The following is a 19,429-nucleotide window of genomic DNA, read 5'->3' as shown; positions in this document are numbered from 1 at the left end:
TATATTTCTAAAAAAATAATTTTTAAACAATGACAATCCTAATTTCCCTCTGAATAATTTACAGGAAGACATGCTGGTGTTCTAATTGTATTTAAATTAGAGCCCATTATGCTCATTTCAACTCCATATTTTTAACATGGCCTTTACTAGAGTAGCTTTGCATGACTCACAGCTTGAAATAATCCTCTTTTTTTTTTTTTTTTTTTTTTTACCTAATTCCAGGTGTTAGTGCAGCCCATCAGTTCATCCTCTGTCTGAAATGATCCATTTTCGCTCCCTTCCTCTTCCCTTAAGCAAACTTGATTCTGATTGGCCATCCCAGGTAGACTAAACATTTTAACAGGTGGGTGGGGCTTACATGTTTACAGCCAGAGCTCTGCACCTGAGATGATGATATAGAGCCAGTCTGAACTGGAGGACTTAGAGCAGCATGAAGCTCGAACTTTTGGCTCTTTCACTTGAGCCACAGTGAGTATTTCTCAGGGGAAACAACATTGAGATCTGCTTTGTTTCAACCAGAGCCTTGCCTTATTTTTTGGTTTCAAATGCCATGGCTCCAGTGGGAACACAAAGCTGTGCCTCTTCTGGCATCCACTTTGGATAATTGTTTCAGTGTCTTCAGTCTGACTTTCTCCTGCCTTCCTGTCTCAGCGGTGCAGCCTTCTCTCTTACAACATTATCATCACTGTTTCCGCTTCACCTCCAGGTTAATTTTTTTTCTTTATATAGAGAAATAGAAGTGTGGAAATATGCAGATGGTATGTAGACTGAATGCACAAACCTGTTGGTTCAGGTGGTTAAGAAAAGCCTGGGTAGGCACAACAGGCTGGTGTGCATGATTCATAAATCCAATTTTACATATGCACCTTTTTGCACAGGGTAACAATGTTTCCACATACATGTTAATAAAGGACAGCCTTTATTTGTAGCGTTGGTGAGGCTTAGTAATGACACACACAAATCTGGAATGCAGTGTTAATTTTAGTTCTATAAAAGGGAACAGTGACTTCTTTCCATTATAGAGCTGCAGGGGGAAACGAGAAAACATCAGCTATTGCAAGGAATGAGCTGTAAAACACATCTGGTACATTCCTGTAAGTTTCTAATGGTTCATCCACACATGGACATCAGTCCTCTAAACTGGACTGATGAGGGCTGGCAGACAAAGGAAGAGAGACGTAGGAGAGGAGGGACTGTGAGTGAATAGCAGTATACTGGGGAGGAAGATGCTGATTACAACATTAGGTAGAGTTCCAATGCCTGTACCGCTGTCACAACCTGACATCGCCAGGAAAAAAAAAAGCCCCAAAAGAAACCTACACAGATTGCACGCACACATCTCAAGAGTGCATTTGTATCCAATTCTTTTTGAACAAACTCCTCAAAAGACAAACAGCACACTCCTCAGGAAACCTGAATGGTGCTTGGCACCACGAGTGCATGGCGTGCCACACGCCGTCCGCAGCCACTGAGCATTTACGCATATTTACTGCGCTCATGTCCTCCTGCTTTCAACATCTTTCTGGTTTTGTTGAGTGTTAAGCAATCGTGAGCTGACCTCTGATGGAGTTTTACATAAAAGTGTAGCAAAGACCGAAGTCTGAATTAAGGGTAACAAAAGACAAACCAACCAACGAGACACTCAAAGATATGTGCACAGATGCAGATTTCACTGTTACAGCTGTCACACACAGGCACATATTCGATCATGATCTCGTGACGGCGTGTGCATGTGGCAACAGCCACGACAAACAAACGACGGCTCTTATCTTATGATGAGAAACAGTGTGATTTCCTCATTTCTTATTAGTGACAAGTAAATGCAGACATCAGTTCCTTGAGGGTAACTTCTTTTTCCTCGCCTCCATTAGCTTGAAAGCCTGAGGAGTTTCGGATACACGAGGGAAAAAAAAGAAAAATACAAATACAAATGCACTCGACTAAAATGCCTCATTATACATGTCAAACGCCAGAAACACACACTGGGGGATGTCGGGTTGACTTCGAATTAGCTTGAGGCATGTCTTGACAACACTCTTTGTGCTAACACATCAGATGAAGGGAAAAAAACGGAAGACAACAAACTCACCCAAAAGACAGAAAGTGTAGTGTCACAAAAACACAGCCAATAGATCGCAAACGCACAGACATGAGTTTTGTAAGCCAGGAGGCTCCATCCGTTCACCGTCTTCAGGATTTTGTGTATTCCCTCGATGTGCAGGCGACTTTGAGCCGCGCATACAGTGATGAAGGGTGCGCTTGCTGTGAATGGCACTGAGGCCTGACAATACCAGCCATTGTTTATTTTCAATGACCGAGGCTGGCCTGTGATGCTCTGTCCTTTCCTGACTCCCCCTCCTCAGAGCAGGGCTGGGGTGTGAAAGTGGGGGTGAACAGGAGAGATCTGCATGTTTGACTGTTTCATGTTATTGTATTTGAGCTGCTTACAACACAGGAGTGTTTGTAAAAGGGCTTGGCACTGTTGACTGGAAACTGTATATTCAAAGATGTGGACAAATTTGTCATTTGTCATTGAAACAATGCTTCATTTCTCCTGAAAAATGGTTCAGTTAAAAGCAGTTATCGAATATATACCTGTATTATCTTTGGGATGTAATAGAGTACAATTATCAAAACAAATGCTGCTGTACGGCCTATTGTAGGCAAAAACATGCAACTGTAGTTTGATATCATTGTGTACAGTGAACATGGATGAGAGAAAGCAAAGGAGAGAGCTGGTTGAGGAGTTCTATAGATAGCAATGTTAAAGACAAAGGCCATAAGACAATCTCCAAGCAGCTTCATGTTCTGTGACCAAAGTTGACAATAGTATTGCAAATTAGAAGGTTAATGAGACTGTGGCCAACCTCCTGGGACTCAAGAGGAAATGCAAGACCAGGTTGATCAGAAGCAATGGTCTGGATGATTGAACAAGAGCAACGAAATCATCCAAAACCAATGAACCAGTGTGTTCTGATCACACCATCCGTTTAATTTTGAACACTAATGAACATCAAAAACAGGAATGCAGCAAAATGCATGCTGATGAGCCCAAAAGCCTCTGGGAGGATGTCCTTTTGTCAGATGAGATGAAACTGGAGCCTTTGACCTTTCAGATGAGCTCTGTGTTTACAGAAGGAAAAAATTAAAGAACACCATGCCTACTCTGAAAACTGGAGCTTGGAGACGCTGGCCTTCAAAGCTGAGACAGCTTGAGCAGTTGCTGCAAAAGGTGGTCCTACAAAATATTCTCCCGAGAACCAGCCTATACATTTATGTCACACTGTGGACATTTGGTTTTGGTCTATATCTTTTGACTTATTTGAGCTATCCTACTAAGTCCTGATGTACTAAATAGAGGACATCCTGGGCTTTCCACTGATATCTCATGTGTTTGGGTGGCCTCTTTTAGCTCCAAAGTGGAAGGAAATCCCCATAAAAGTTCAATGGTTCTCCGGAAGATATTAAATTAAGGGTACCATCTTTGGTGTCCATGCTAAATATGGAAAAAATATTAAGGGGATGCCATTAGTTACAAGAGTTTGTCTTTTAAATGATGAAGTGTATCTAAAAATTTGTCCACACTTGTACTTTAGAGCGAAAATAACTAAACACATAATTGGCCAAAACAGTCCTGAGAGCTGAATTTGACCAATCAATCCTACTTTGAGTCAATCCTACTTTGAGTTCCACTGATTTTAACCCATTTGTTTTAAATGCAGAAATATGTGTATTAAAGTAGCTGAGCTAAATCTCAACACAGAGCACATTAACTGGCATTTGCTCATATTCATTGTAATTATCTTTCACTTAATGATGTGCCTCATTTACTATAAAAACACAGCTCACACCGGCTTTTTCAGTTTAACAAACTACAGCGCAGAAATCAGACTAAACAAAGTGGATCAAAGGAAGAGAAATCACAGCTGCCTCAGAGGCAAAATGATGTGCTTGGAGTCCAACTAAATCTTAAATGTGGTCTGGCCTCTGTGCTGCAATTTTGTGACCCAATACGGTTTGAATGTGGCGCACCAGTTGTAGGTCACGGTCTGCTGCTGTCACCTACGACTCAGATGTTTCTGTCAACATCCCTGAGTCACGGAAACAAGCAGCAACCGGACCATTTGTCAAGTCCAAGTGAGCTGCTGCTGCTGCTGCTGCTGCTGCTGCGTTAAGGACACATCTTAAAAAACAACATGACCTTTTCATAATGCCTCCAGAGGAAAGAGCATCCCCGTGTGTGGAAAGATGCTATTTATGCCTTATATTACAAGCAATGACTGAATCTTATTAAGGGGTTATTTCCACAAAGACATTGTGCTCCCTCCAAAAACACTGGTTGTGGGGTACATCACAGTAGTGGAATGGGGGCACTAAATGCTTTCCTAAAACCCAAAGCATGTTTACAGTGGACCTGTTAGGCTTTTCCTTATTTTCTTTCTTTTAATTATTGTTACAAAAGTTCATGCCTATATTAAACATGTAAAGTTTGAAAGCCATAGCTGTACAAGTTATGGCTGTACGTCAAAAGCTCAAGCTTCTGTCTGCTCTAAATGATCCATTTCACACACTTTTTTCTACACTAACCTGTGTATGATATCACGGAGAGGACCTATCCCTTTTATAATACAATACTGTCCCTGACCACAGACGCTGCACACACCTGCTGTTCGACCCTAAAACATTAAATTGAACTATGAATAATGCAAAACTTCACTATCAGAGGCCAAAGTTAAAAAAAATGCAGAGCTGGAAATGAGCAGAAAAAGGTTTTAATATTCATGCGTGAGGCTGCTTCCAAATCCCCTCACTGCAGAAAGAGTGGCTGCTCTCACAGACGAGCAGCAGAATAAAGAGGTAATAAAGTTTATAACACATGATTATGTAGCAGTAAGAAACACATATTTTTAAAAAGGTCTTTGTTAACAACACCTGTAAGAAGAGGCTGTGGAAATTGTTTCACAGTAAAACAGAGCTGTAGTATTAAGTGATGATTTCATAGAAGCAGATGGGATTATCAACAGTTTCTGTGTATTAACACACTGTACTTTACATGTGATGTGTTTTCAAAGTGTTCCTGAATTCTTTTTTGAGCAGTGTATTAAAGGATTTCTTGTAAACCTAAGATTCCTTAAAAGCACTAAGTGGAATAATCCCTAATGTTTCTGCTTGACAGCTGTTTAAAGTGGAGATGAAAGGATAGAACAATGAATTTCTGTCAGCCAGTAAAATTACAGCAAGTACAATGCAAGTAAAGAAGAAAAAAACAGGTCCACATATTTACTGAAATATCGAAAAACACATTTACAGGGTTGTCTGTGAAGGTTCTCAGTCATCCAGGTCATCGTAGTCAAAGGAACTTGCAAAGAAAAGCGTCTGGACTTCTTTGAGTTGCTTGAAGACGTTTCACCTCTCATCCGCGATTTACGGATTGGTTGGTTTACGACACCAACTGTCTGACATCTATAATCCAGTTTTGAGATCCCTCCCCAGACGCCTTAACACCCACTCACATCCTGGGCCATCCGACCTCAGGAATTCGCATGATAAGGTGGGGCCAGGTTTCACAATGAGCTCACCCAAAAACCTGGCTGATTGGGACCCACACCCATTTTCACACCTTGGCCCAGGCGATTAGAGGATCATCAGGGGGTCCTTTTGTCCCTCTGTGGGGGGATACTCCCACTGGGTTTAAATCTGGGACTCCCCACCATTTGACCTTAGAACTGAAGAAGCTTCTCGGATGAGAGGTGAAACGTCTTCAAGCAACTTAAAGAAGTCCAGACGCTTTTCTTTGCAAGCTCCTTTGACATTTACAGGGTTATTAATACATCTTTAGATCAAGCTTCATGTGCGATAGAATGGGTGCAGAAGTTTCCGTGCACTGCAACAGCCTAACATTGGATTTGTAGGCTATGAAAGGCAACCACAGTGGACTCTTTAAAATAAGGGGATGCAACTGAAATAAAATGGACATCTGGCTATACATCTAACATTTGTGCATGCTTTTGGAATAGTCATCTGAGTGACAATGACCTGGAACAGAGCTAGTTCTGAATGTCTATTTTTAGCTTAGGCTCAGTTCACGCAGTTCACACATCACTGTGCGATCTGCACAAAACTCCCATCCTTACAGTTAACGACGCACAGTCAACTGTAAACCAAATACCAGAAAATGATATTAAAGTTTCATTTTTTATAAATAATATTTAAAAAAAAACAAACAACTATTAACGGAAAAATACAACAACAAAAATAAAACACACTATCCCACTGTTCCAGCTGTTAGAGTGAAGTGTTGACAATCACTCATTTGCTTGTGTGACACTTACATCGAGCAGTGTGTGTAGATGCTGGTCCTGGAAAACACTGTGGAGGAAATCTAAATCTTTTTCACTGCAGTCCGTCAAAGCGTGGATCTCCTCTAAACTGTCCAACACCTGAGACACAGCACCTGCAAAGCACGCACGTCAGAAGTCCATCAGTCACTCAGCAAATCTGCACAACTCTCAAACGCCAAAACAGTTTCTCAGTTATTCAGCCTGGCTGCACTTTCGATTAGGTCTGTCACAATAATGACCTCCATTTGTATACAATACTGTTCTACAGTTCAGTTCCTCAGCCACCAAAACTTTGGCCGATTTAAATTTAGCACATCTCTACTTTAAGATCATCAGGGCTGTCTGTGTGAACTCGTCCCTCAGCATGAGATTATCGTAGTGGGCAGGTGCACAGCTCATTTAGAGAAAATATCTATTTCAAAAATAGAATCTACCGTAATTGTCGGGCTACAAGCCGCTACTTTTTGCACAAGCTTTGAACCCTGCAGCTTTTAATAAGGTGCGGCTTTTCTACGGACTGTCCATGATTTTTGTCATATCGTAAGACGATTTGTTTTGTTTGTTCCGCTGTTGTACGGCACTACGTTGCCTGGCGGAAGGATCGGGGTTCAAGAGTGGTATGTTGGTCACATGTCCGTCCGCCAGGCAACAAACTTCAAAGTAGCGCTACGCGTTCAGCGGGAGGCGTGGATGATGAGCGGCGATAAACTTGCGAAAAGCAAGTTATGCCCAACTCCACCAGTGGATTCTGACAGCGTGGAAAAGTGTGAAAACATCCACGATCACCAACGGATTTCGAAGGGCTGGACTGCTGCATGATGGAGAAGAGGACACTGCCACGGCCCTTCAGAGGGTGTTCGACTCTGACACTGACAACGAGGATTTCTTTGGTTTTGAAAGTGACAACGAAGGAAAGAAGCTGAGAGTGGATGACGAAGCCATCCTGAGCCTGTTCGTTTCCGACACTGGAGAAGAGGACTTTGGTGGTTTTAGTGCGCAGGAAGAAGAGAAAGATGGTGTTGAATGACTGACTTTTCTTCTTGTTAAAGCCGTGTCACTGCACCTGAGCTTAAAAGGTAGTCCGAATGTATTTTTCTGGTGTGCTGTAGGTTATTGTTATGTACTACATTTGTTACTCATTTATGAAGCACAGTACATGTTTCATACTTGTAATTACCGCTACTTGTACATATACTTAAAAAGTTATGCAAATATGTACCCATAACTTGTTTTTCAAAATATTAATAAAAGTGATGTGTCTCCAAACAGCCATCTCTTTCCTGACAATTCCCTTTGTGCATATTCTTTTACATATGATAAGTTAACATTGAAACACCTGCGGCTTTTAGTCAGGTGCGGCTAATGTATGTACAAAACAGGATTTTCCCCTGATTTTAGCTTGTGCGGCTAATACTCGGGTGCGCTTTGTAGTCCGGGAAATACGGTAATTTAGTTTCTTCTACTTATCAGAGTTACAAGACTTAAGTTGAATTTACTACACAATGCATACATGTGCAATGGGACAGAACAAGCCTTACAGGAGGGGCACAAGAAGATTTTTTTAAAAGGAGACAAATTTGATATCAGGTAAGGTTGTGATCACTCCTCATACACAGGCATGACCTCTGAACTGTTATAACAGCTCCTGTGTTTAAGTGTGGGTTTGTAATATAAAAATAACTACACTTCAGGGATCATGCCAGAATAAACAGCAGGACTGGCACTACCATTCCAAGACTTGGACACAACATCTAATCATTTATTTTAGGTGGCATAAAATGGCCACAACAAACTTGCTTTTAACAGTTAAATGTGAAACAACATATCAAATGGCAAAGGCAGTTATGGTGACAGGGCTACACAAACTACTACAAAGCACAGCACAGAGAGAACAAACAGGTACCTACGTTCTGCTGCTAGCAGTCCTAGCATGTGGGAAGCATTAAGAAAAATACACAAAAAATGAAAACATTGGCATTGTGCATATGCTGCCATCAACATTTAAACATTCAGAAGCAGTTGCTTCACAAGTGCCTCTGAGATTAACACTGATAAACTGGAAATTATTTGTGTTTTCAGTTGCTGGAATCTGTATGAGACTATTAATCTTCATAAAGAGATACTCAGTAGATCCTTTGATTACAGCTCTTGTCTTTGGTGTATATTTAAGAGCTTGTTGCACAAACTTTCTTGTAATAACCTGCACAGGGCCTTACAGAGAAAGGAGAACTCAAACATGAAAAAAAGAGGAAGGAAATTAGAGGGAGAACATGTGATTATTTAGCCAAAAAGACAACAAAGAAGAGTTTGACTTCTGTGTCTTTGTCTACCTGAGGATGTGGGATCATCGGAGAAGTCTTGGAGTTCCTCGGGTGGATCTCCGTAGAAGGAGTTGAACTTGTGACTGGACACTGCAGCCAGCACGGCCCCCTGAAACCACAGCAGGAACATGAGCACGTGCATCTGTGGCCCCAGCTACATATATCATCAATACACACTGAGATGATATCATGAACAGAAGTGTTGAATATTACAATATGATATAGTAATATTAAACCTTGAGCTTCCTCCTGGCGTTGAACTTTCTCAGCTGCTCCACGGTTTCCGGCAGGTGGATTTTGTAGGCGTAACGATCCCTCTCCTTAGAAAGAAAACACAGAGAGGAAAATTGCTCACACGAGCTTAAACTGACTTCTTACACTGGGATGATTCTACTGAAGAGTTCTGCTGAGCCATGTTTGGCACTGTCATCATAGCATAGACCATTTATTGGACACTACACTTTGAAAGCAGTGGGCTTTTACCAGTCAGAGAAGGTCAAATAAAAAAAGAGTGTGTTAAAGGACATGCATTATGTATGGACTAAATAATTCATTCACACCTGAAATTAGAATGTTGTCTGTACCTGGAGGACAAGGAACAAAACCCCCCAAACAGTTATGCAGATATAAATGGTAGTAAAATGCACTGGGATCAAAGCAAGAGCAGCTAACCCACAGATCCCAGTTTGTGTAAACACAATCTGCACAGTGTTCATACTCTGAGGAAATAAAGAATCCACCTGGGAAGATGAAGGCTTGTCCATGTTCTCTTGCAAATCTAATAAAAATTGTCCAATAATTTAATTTTGTACTCTTGAAATTTTCCCAGACTCATGGTGGACAGTCTCTTTATTCCAAACATTTCCTCCCCCAAAACTAGCACTTACATTACCCACAATGCACTGCAACAGAAAGTTCAGTTAAAGGCTAAAGCATGATTTAAAGTAATGTGGTTGCAGTCAAACCTTAGGCTTTCAAGAAAGCCACATGTTGCAGCAATGTGGCCTGTTACAGCTTCGATCACTTCTATGTTACAATATGTTATGATGTTTGCTGCTCTATTAACATATGCACTCTGTTCTTCTTTTCTGTGTTTCATTGAAAACTCTGATGGCAGATGCACAGCAGGAGCAGATCGCTGAACTGAGAGTAATTAAATGTCTTCAACATCTTACGACAGACTTTGGAGTGTATAAGTGGCAAAATGTGGTTGGATGTTTTCTGATGCAACTCCCAAAAAGAACTCTTCAGGTGTAAAAACCTATGTGCATTTTTAAATCTATATTCCAGATTATATGTGGAAACAGGTTAAAGGTACAAGTAAACAAACGCTGTAGCATGTTTATCAGGTACTGTTCTGTTGAGAACAATAAATCACACAAAGTAACATCACTTGCAGACAGGCTGCTGCAAACAAAAACATTATGCCAGAACCTTATTAAATAACGTGGCTCTGGCTAATTAGCCACATGGCGCTGCCTCACAGTGTTTGTGTTGCCGTCAGGCTGTCAGAAAGCTGCAGTGGGAGTTTTGCCACACAAATGCTACAAGAAGCACTGCAGAAGATCCATTTTTGGTTCTCTGCCTCTGATGTAATTTGGTAAAAAGAAGAATTCAGGTTAGGTTTCATGCACTGCACAACTGTGTGGGTTTGTGTGACATTCTGTTAAGAAGGGGAACGTAATCAACACTAAATAGAGTCTTGCACTGCTCCAGCTCGATCTCTCAGACAAACACTGATGTGTCTAAACTTTAGCAAATCAGGGACACCTATAACAGACTAAAATGCAACACTGAAAGTAGGGGTGTCCTTTAAAACTCAGAGATTTGATTGATGTGTCAGACCACTTCCAGATGAATTCCAAGTCCCTTGGCAGAATTGTCAAGAAATCATTTTTAAGTACCCCTCCATCCCTGCCCACAGAAGAAGACACAATAAAAGCTTCCTCTGACAACACATGACAAGCGCCAACACCACTGAGCTGGCACTTCCTGTCATTGCTTTCCTGCTTGAATAGCTGACTGATCATTGCGTGACAACTTCAGGCGACGTGGCATTAGTATTCCACTTGTGTCAAAAAAAGGCTAAAAGTTTTACAGAAGTCAAAACTTTGGATACATGTCAGTGCACGCTTACTATTCCTCAAAGGGATAAAATGGAGCCCAGCATAATGGTCAAACTATATCAGATTTGACACAAAGACTTTAAGATCTCACAACACCAACCACCATGGGATGTTTCTCAGTGCCCTGCAGTACCTTGAGCCAGGGGTGGTTAAGAGCCTCGTAGACTGTGATTCTCTCGGCGGGATCCAGCATCAGCATACGCCTCACCAAGTCCTTAGCGCTCTCTGAGATGTGATTCCACTGGCGGGGATTCATCTACACACACAAAAATACCAAAACAGGAATATGAAATCATAAGTGTCATGTTGGCATCATCCATTTGTCCCTGTGCTATACATACAGCAGTCTCTGGGGATAATAAATGAAGCCAAATACTGCAATCCCTCCAGTGGCCATTTATGTGGGGTGTGATAGTATATATAAATATATATATATATATATATATATATACACACACACACACACACACACACACAACTGAATTATATATATATATATAATTCAGTTGTATTTGTATTGCCCAGTATCTCATAAAGGTTTAGGTTGCTTCACAGGCATAAAAAACATTTTAAGAAACAGGTGAATAGTCCAACAGATAGAAGTTAAAGGCCAAAATCATATTCTCAGTGGTATTCGTATTATTATGCACAACTTGACAACAGTTCCAGGTTAAAAGAAGTTGGGTGTTTGGTACAGGATTAGTTTCCATAAAAATAATTTAATTCCATTTTATTTGTATAGCGCCAAATTACAGCAACAGTCGCCTTTATTTTGTAAGGTAAAGACCCTACAATAGTACAGAGAAACGTTCAACAATCAGATGATGCCCTATAAGCAATCATCATATGATTGTTGGGTTATTCTCTGTATGTATTATTGTAGGGTCTACCTGACAATATAAAGGGCCATGAGGCCATGTTGTTCTGATTTGGCACTGTATAAATACAACTGAATTGAACTGAATTAAATTGAAGCAATCACTTGGCAATAGCGGGAAGGAAAAACTCCCTTTTAACAGGAAGACACCTTCAGCAGACCCAGCCATCTGCTCCATCCAGTATTAATAATGCTGTTATTAAAGAGAATGTGTAATGAATGTTAGTATTAATGCTCTAGAGCAGTTTAATAGGAGACTGAACTTTGAAACATCTACCAGATAAGGCATGAATCCACCTCTACAGTGTTTGCTCTTAATGTGGTGACTCTTGTCTTTGTAGGATTTATAAGGAACACACAGCGGCGCTCAGACTGTGGCCGCACTTTGAATGGACCCTGACCTTGTATTTGCCCTTGCAGATGGCTTCAAACAGACGCTCCTTGGTGCCATAAAAAGGGAGACACCCCGAGAGGAGGATGAAGAGGATAACGCCACAGCCCCACACGTCCACGGGTTTACCATACGGCTCTCTCTTCACCACCTCTGGGGCCATAAAGTGGGGAGTTCCTACGCGACCTGGAGTTACAAACAGAGCGTGCAAGTCAGGTAACAGTTCCAAAATGATAACATTTTGACAATAAAACACGCACAGCGAAACTTCCTTGTTGGTTCCCCAATCATTTCGATTCTTATGTTTGCTGAAATTGAAAAGGAAGTAGTTCAAGTTTTATTTCCTTTGTTTTTCCCTAATTACCAACTACCAGAAAGTAATGTCTCACAATCAACTGAAAAGAGGAAATGATACTTTACTTTGGGTGACTTCCTATTTTGATGCAAACTAGGAAGCACACGGTTTTCATCCAGGTTTAAAACTAAGACATAGTTTCTAATGTGCAGCGTTCTTACATTTCTTACAAGTTCTCAGTAGCTGATACTGTCTACTACTTTATCTGTCCTTTATTAGAGTGAAACTAAAATTATGATGTTATCCCAAGTTAGTTGCAGCAATTTAAATGCTGCAAAACTCTTTAATTACTTTGGTTTCAACAGTCAAACAGGCAGTTAACCAGCTGAGCAGTGCATTTCTCTCCAAGTAAAGACTTTTAATTTAAAATTAATTAATTTAAAAGGTTTTAAGAAATTCTACAACTGTTAAGACTGTGAGTTTTTTAGACATCTGCATTTGACAGATGCTGAACAAAATCTGACTCATAAAACGGGTACTTCATTTGTACGGGACATCAGTTACTGTGCATGGGAGTTACTACTGACTCAGAAATAACTGAAATAACCAGCACAAAAATCAATGTCTGGTCAGAATTAGCAACAGCACCAACACACTGATTCCAAATCTGCAAGATGTGGTTGCGATCAGCAGTCTATAAAGGAAGTTGCCAGTATACCTCCTGACAAAGGAAGCCTCCCTCTGCCATGAGCACTCCCACACAGAGACTCAAAGTTTGAGCTTTACTCAGACTTGATTTTCTTTTTCTAGCTGAGGTATGGTACACAATGTTTTCACCAAGTTGATACCTTAAGCGTAGTGTGTACAGATTGACGATGAATTCTTAAAAAGCAAAAATTATTAAATTTCCATGTGACAGCTCTCCATTTAAAAGCCAAGTCGGCTGTCAGTTTCTGGCATCATTGAACAAACACTGATACCATCTTAACACAGTGTCATGAGTGTTAAACTGTATTAAGTGCTCGTGACGGAAAGTGGAATTCTGCACCTCCTCCTGTGTTTTAAGGCTTTAGGGCTGTGACCAGGTACACTTTCAGGTTGGATCAGGTGAGGTAGCCTAAAAAGAGAGGTTGCTTTTAAGCAAACAAAAAATTGCATCCTATCTCTTTTCATAAAAGCCTTTAACTTGAAATTTAGAGGAAAATATCACAAAGTCAAGAAAAGATGTGAAGGAAAGGACTTTCAGCTCCTGACTGAAATTACCCAGGTTGCCTGAAAGCACGATGTGCTGAAAGTATGATCTCCTAAAGATGCACCACAGAAATCCATGTGTTTTCAATGTGTTGTCTTTTGCAAGCTATTTAGCTCCCCCATTACTCATTTAGCATTCATTCATTTCAATTCATTCATTACAACTTAAAAATGTCATTATTATATTAACAAATATTACTCACTCTGCAGTCCCCTCATATTTTTGTGCTTTAACTAACATCATTAAGATGAAAACACTTTAAATCTCACCTTTATTAAAGCATTTAGGATCTCTGAAGTGAAATTAATTCTAAATAACAGCAAAATGAGGAGAAAACTATATAAATTGAGTTATAATCACTATAATCATTAATTCACTCTGATAAACCCACCTTACAAAGTGTTTCACACAGGACACAACTAATGAAGCTCCATAATTTTTACAAATCATCTGTGGGTTTAACAGCTGTTGAAATTTTAAAAAATATCCACATATTAGCGATGCATAAGAGTAACACAGTAATACAGAATTGACTTGCCAACATCGCCTTTCCTTATATAAAGAACGCTCCAGAGTATCCTCTGCTCAAGAACATAAAGGAGGCGCCAAAATATCTTGTATCTTATATTACAGCATCTTGGTCATTTCACTTTTGCTCACTGACTATTTCATTGCAACCAAAATCTTCTTTACCAGTGAGATGTGGTAGCTTAATGGCTTAAAGGCATGACTTTCACCCAGGGGAGTGCACTGTCTCTGTGAATGGTCATTGGGGCTCAGGACACGTTTCTGCCTGTTGTAGTTTTAAGTTGTTCATTTATGAACTGGAATCCATGAATAAACAATTCAAATGGTTTCCAGCTTGTAATTGTTTCCAGTCAGCCAAATTGGAAGCAAAAAATATGTCCAGTAAACTTTTGGCAGAGCCTATTAATGATGTACTGATGAATGTACACGCTCAGTTATCATGAATATCATATTCTATAATTTCAAGTAAAGTATTTATATATAATATGCTGGGAAAGTCACTCTAAATTATATCGATATGTGTCATAACTATGTGTTTTTCTCAGTTCTTCTTTATGTCACAAGAGTCATAAACCCGGTGTCCCTTATGTCACAAGTGTTTAAACGGTGTCTTCAACAATAAGTTCAATCATGGAGCAGAGACGTGTTCTGTCTCTTTGATCCCATCTTAGTGGAACTTTTCCCACAAGTCAGAAAAAATAAAAATCTCCCTAAACAAATGGTGACAAGGCATGCAGGAAGAATCCTGCCGTGTTGTGGTGTTTACTGTACCTCCTGCCACCAGTCCTGACTCTCCGAGCTGGATCGCCACTCCGAACCCGCCCAGCTTCACTGGAGCCGAGTTCTCTTTAGATGCCAGCAACACGCAGTGAGGCTGGGAATGAGAGAATGGAGAAGGAAACAGAGATTTTAGCAAATTAAAGAGTGAAATTCTCCTATAAATAACAGACATTACACGAGCCAGACACACCCCAAACCACCACCCACCACGGCCACACACAAATAACTGAGAGTGTGGGAAGATCAGAGTAGGAAGTTTGCTGTAGTGTCTTTATACGACTCCAGTTATTTTAAATACAACGTTGACTTTTGCTTTTTTGATCATGCTGTCGTCACACGCCATGAAAACACAGATCGGTATTTTCTTCCCAAAGCATCAAGTAATGCAACCACAACATTTCAGTGGAGCAGTTTTGCACATGGCAACACCTATTTAGTTTCACATTTAATTTCATTAACATTTGTGGTCATCTGCAGCATCCTTTCTATGATATAGTGTTACTTTGTGGTTTAATGTGGACTGATACGGATCTGAAAAACAGCTGACAGAAACAGTTTTACCGTGCGGTAGCTGTTGAACGGAGTATTAAAATTTCTGCTTTTGCTCAGACCTTTCTAAATTCTTTCTAAAAATCTTTCGTGAGGACATTAAATACCATTTTGAAAAGGGGGGGGGGATTACCACAGTTGAACACACTCTGCAGATTCCTCCAATAGCCAGAGTCCAAGGTGGAAAGCATACTGTACACAAGTGAAGCATGCCCTGTGAGTATTTCCCCTCATGTGTATAATCAGAAGGCCTCTCTCTCTCTCTCTCTCTCTCTCTGCTTCTGTATGGTGCTCGGAAGAAAAGAGGGGGCCTGACCACAGTATGAAATTTCCTCTGTGCAACATTACCGCATTCTGCACTTCAGCATTTCTGACTGCACAGCTGTGGACAGGCGCTTATCTTGAAAGTGAGATAGGACAGTTAGGGAAGCCAAAAAGAAAAAAAAGAAAAAACTGAAGTCTACACAGTACTATTCTGTGACGATGATAGTATTTACTCAACGCGAGTTGGACTACAGGAGAAAATCGAACATGAGATGACACGAGGAACTTTTTCCATTTTTTCAGAGCGGCAAATTTGGATTTTTCCTGCATGTTCAACTTACAGGGATATCCTGGAGTACCTTAGAGGAAGACAAAAAGACTGCAAAAACTGTAAGTGTGTATGTGTGTGAGGTTGGAACTGATCCTCACCGTTCACACAGCCCGTTACACAAAGAAAGGAACGCATACTTCTTTTTTAATGAACTCCAATAACTAGGTGAGTGTTTTGAAAAGTTCCTTGTTTTTTTTAACACTGTGTGCAACACAATCGCGCTGAGCTGTGAGGAGAGTAAGCAGTTTCCTTTTACTGCTATTTCATTTACTGATCTTTTGATATACTTCTCTTGAAGTAAACTGACTGAGCACATACACATCATTTTAAAACTGCTTGGCTGCGGTAATGTGCAAAAGATACCAAAGAAATCCTGAACAGGTTATTCACATGTTTCTACGGCTTTCCAGTTCCTGAGGGTATGATGGTTAGATTGTGTTTTGCAGGGCAGATTAATGCTCACACCCACAAACCTGTACGTATGACAGCCCTTTCCCAAAATGCTAATTATTCCATCTGTGCCCCTCATCTGTTTGCAGGACTGTCAATCCCCTGAAAAAAGACACCATGGCAAAAAACTTCTCCTGTAAGAACCAAACAACAAACTTAACCCTTGACCCGTGTGGAGATGACGACACACTGCAGGTCCCGCTGGCAGTGAGCTACTCTATAATCTTCATCCTGGGTCTAGTCGGGAACCTGGTGGCTCTGTGGGTTTTCTTCTGCGTCCACTCCAAGAAGAACTCTGTTCGAGTGTTTCTCATTAACATTGCATTTGCAGACCTGCTGCTGGTGGTCTGTCTGCCATTCAGGATACTCTATCACAGCCAAGGTGACAAATGGAATCTGGATCCCACCGTGTGTAAAGCAGTGGGACACCTCTTCTACATGAACATGTACATTAGCATCACTCTGTTAGGGCTGATCAGTGTGGATCGCTACTTTAAGATCCACCAAAGTGTAGGAATGCAGCGCAAACTCTGCTCCACAAAGCTCAGCTTCGCCCTGTGTGCCATCGTCTGGATTGTGCCCACTTGTATCATTTCAGTGATGGTGTTATCAAAGAATGACTCTCCACATGTGGGCAGGTTGGTAAAACCTTTAAATCTTCTTTTTTTACCTTACTGTTAAAGTCAAAGATCTGAAGTGGCCAACTTGTGTGACAAAATGTATTTCCTGTGTCCAGGTGTTTCCACTACAAGAAGCTGGATAATACAAAGTGGAAGGCTTACATCAACATGTGTATGGTGGTTCTTTTTTGGTTAGTCTTCATCTCTCTCATGATGTCCTACGGGAAGATCGCACTCAAGCTGCTGAGGACATCACAAGCAAATCCAGATCTGCCCAACTCCACTCGCTACACTCGAACCGCCAAGAAGTCCTTCTTCATCCTCTTTCTCTTCTGCATCTGTTTTGTGCCCTATCACGTGGTCAGAGTGTTTTACATAAAAACGCAGATCACAGACACTTCGTGTTTCTGGATGTGTGTCGCTGACAAAACCAACGAGGTGGCTCTGCTGTTTTCTGCCCTCAACAGCTGCCTGGACCCTGTCATGTACTTCATGTTATCCTCTTCAGTGAGGAAGGAGGTGCTGCGCTTGGTGAACAACGTGATCTGCTTAAGAGATGTTACAGGCATCAGTGGGAGCAGCTCCACTGCTGAGATGGATAGTAGAAATGGGAGGACTGACAGAGAACACCCAAACACCAGTCTAATTAGTAATACAAAGATAGAAAGCGGTTTATAAATCCCCACACAGCAGAGCGATAACTCTACTAACGTAAACAACATGTAAATATGACAGAAGCCAGCAGAAGAAGAGGAGCATGACAGGGCAGCTGCTGCTCTTGCCTGTGTGCCTTTACTTGGTGCTTACCTAAGAAAAACCTTTGAACTAAGGCTTATTTTGAAAAGGTTTAGGACGACTTCACATTATTTTATGCAGAGGAAAAGTACTGGCTCTGTTACACTGTAGGGCCTATGATTAGTCCTGTGATTAAACATTTGTGTCATGATGGGAGTGGGCTCTTTCCACTGAGCCTCAATATATAAGACTTGGAACGACAGAGGAATATCTATCTGCACCAGAAACTTGGACACGCAGTGACAAGGAACACTGAAGCTGGTGGTCCCGCAAGTTACTGTGGGTTTTGTTTTCTGAACCAGTGTGGATCTTTACTTCTGTAACTGGGTTTGTAGAGGTGTTGTCTTCAATGGTAAATAATCCCCCAAAATTCCTGAGACCCACCTCTGCAAACTTTTTTCATGTAAATCCGTCCTTAATGTTACGAGTAATCCTGCAAATTAAAAAATATGTCCTTTCTTATTATAGAGAAACTTGAATGTACTTGTGTGCCATGAGACATTTTGAGTTTTCATCATCAGAATCGTTTTGATGTTTGAATCCAAGATGCAGGGCAAAGTAGTAGGGCAACCCCTCACCACACACACACACACACACACACACACACACACACACACACGTAACTAGGGGTGTTTGACTTTGCCAGATGTGACAGTAAAAAAGCAAAAATAAAAATACTTAAGTCCATCAAAGGCAGGACCACTTGGACTTTAATGCTTGTTTTGCATAAGCTGATGTTTTCATACTACACCACTCGAGTGAAACTGTGAACTTAATCGGGGACTGAGCAGTTCCTTTCACACCCATATGCTGCATTAATCTAGTATAAGCGCTGATAAACGAGAGACACAAACCACAATTACACAGATAGAAACATGATAACAAGTCAATACTCTTTTCCCCTCACTGCATTTATCAAAGCATTTGTCACATACTGTTTAAATATAAACGTGTGTGTGACCCTGCAGATGACCATATGTCACTAACAAAACACGCTGAAGACAAAGTGAGGGAAAGGTGACAGGAACCTTGCAGATTCGATCAAAGCCTGAACTTTATGATAGTTATAACAGCATTAGAAAAAAAACAGAGAAACGCCTACTGAGGTGAAAGCATGGGGCTTCACTGATAAATACCACTTCTCACAGGGCAAAATGCCTTTTACGTATTAAGAAAAGCTCTGACATTTACAGAAGTCTGTTTTCAAAGTTTGTTCTGTATCTTGGTGCGATTTATTTTATAAAGCTTATGTTAATGTGCCAAATTGTGCTTTTCTAAATAAAGTAGGATTTAAATAGTCCTGTGCTAATCAATGTTTATTATGCGGCGTGTCCCTTATTATGGAAGGGAAGTGTGTGTAGGGACTCAAGAACCAAATAACTCTTTCTGCTTCTCATCTAGAACAACAGCGCCACCCCAAGGCAGAAAAGGGACAGTGTTTAGACATTTTTGCAACCCAAGCCAAACGTGTGCAGAAAAGATGAACGGATGAGTAAATAAGCAGAAAAA

At 40.8% G+C, this 19,429-nt stretch overlaps 2 protein-coding genes across 16 annotated transcripts in view; one reads left to right on the top strand and one right to left on the bottom strand.

Annotated features, from left to right (window-relative positions):
• Positions 1 to 19,429, bottom strand: part of caska (calcium/calmodulin-dependent serine protein kinase a) — a 158,017-nt gene that overhangs the window by 37,281 nt on the left and 101,307 nt on the right. For 10 of the 15 annotated variants that reach the window (XM_084908974.1, XM_084908975.1, XM_084908977.1 and 7 more), the window contains exons 6-12: positions 14,903 to 15,005; positions 12,067 to 12,242; positions 10,922 to 11,044; positions 8,899 to 8,982; positions 8,672 to 8,771; positions 8,249 to 8,266; positions 6,333 to 6,454 (exon numbers count right to left, since the gene is read on the bottom strand). In XM_084908974.1, coding sequence (XP_084765100.1) covers positions 6,333 to 6,454; positions 8,249 to 8,266; positions 8,672 to 8,771; positions 8,899 to 8,982; positions 10,922 to 11,044; positions 12,067 to 12,242; positions 14,903 to 15,005 — 726 coding nt within the window. The remainder of the gene's footprint in view (positions 1 to 6,332; positions 6,455 to 8,248; positions 8,267 to 8,671; positions 8,772 to 8,898; positions 8,983 to 10,921; positions 11,045 to 12,066; positions 12,243 to 14,902; positions 15,006 to 19,429) is intronic. The other 5 variants (XM_084908976.1, XM_084908988.1, XM_084908979.1 and 2 more) reach the window with 1 other exon arrangement.
• gpr34b (G protein-coupled receptor 34b) lies at positions 15,777 to 19,276 on the top strand. The gene is made up of 3 exons (XM_084909002.1): positions 15,777 to 16,220; positions 16,595 to 17,143; positions 17,242 to 19,276. Exons 2-3 carry the CDS (start codon positions 16,623 to 16,625, stop codon positions 17,801 to 17,803), a joined length of 1,083 nt encoding a protein of 360 aa, XP_084765128.1. The 5' UTR covers positions 15,777 to 16,220; positions 16,595 to 16,622; the 3' UTR covers positions 17,804 to 19,276.

The sequence above is a fragment of the Perissodus microlepis genome, chromosome 16 (assembly GCF_051167445.1).
Source record: "Perissodus microlepis isolate ML-2025 ecotype Zambia chromosome 16, ASM5116744v1, whole genome shotgun sequence".
Taxonomy (NCBI): Eukaryota; Metazoa; Chordata; class Actinopteri; order Cichliformes; family Cichlidae; genus Perissodus; species Perissodus microlepis.
This window is presented reverse-complemented; position numbering and strand designations above follow the sequence as displayed.

Coding starts and splice junctions, on each gene's coding strand:
- gpr34b (XM_084909002.1), top strand. CDS start 16,623: ATGGCAAAAAACTTCTCCTGTAAGAACCAAACAACAAACTTAACCCTT. Junction 17,144..17,241: donor GACTCTCCACATGTGGGCAG/GTTGGTAAAACC, acceptor TCCTGTGTCCAG/GTGTTTCCACTACAAGAAGC.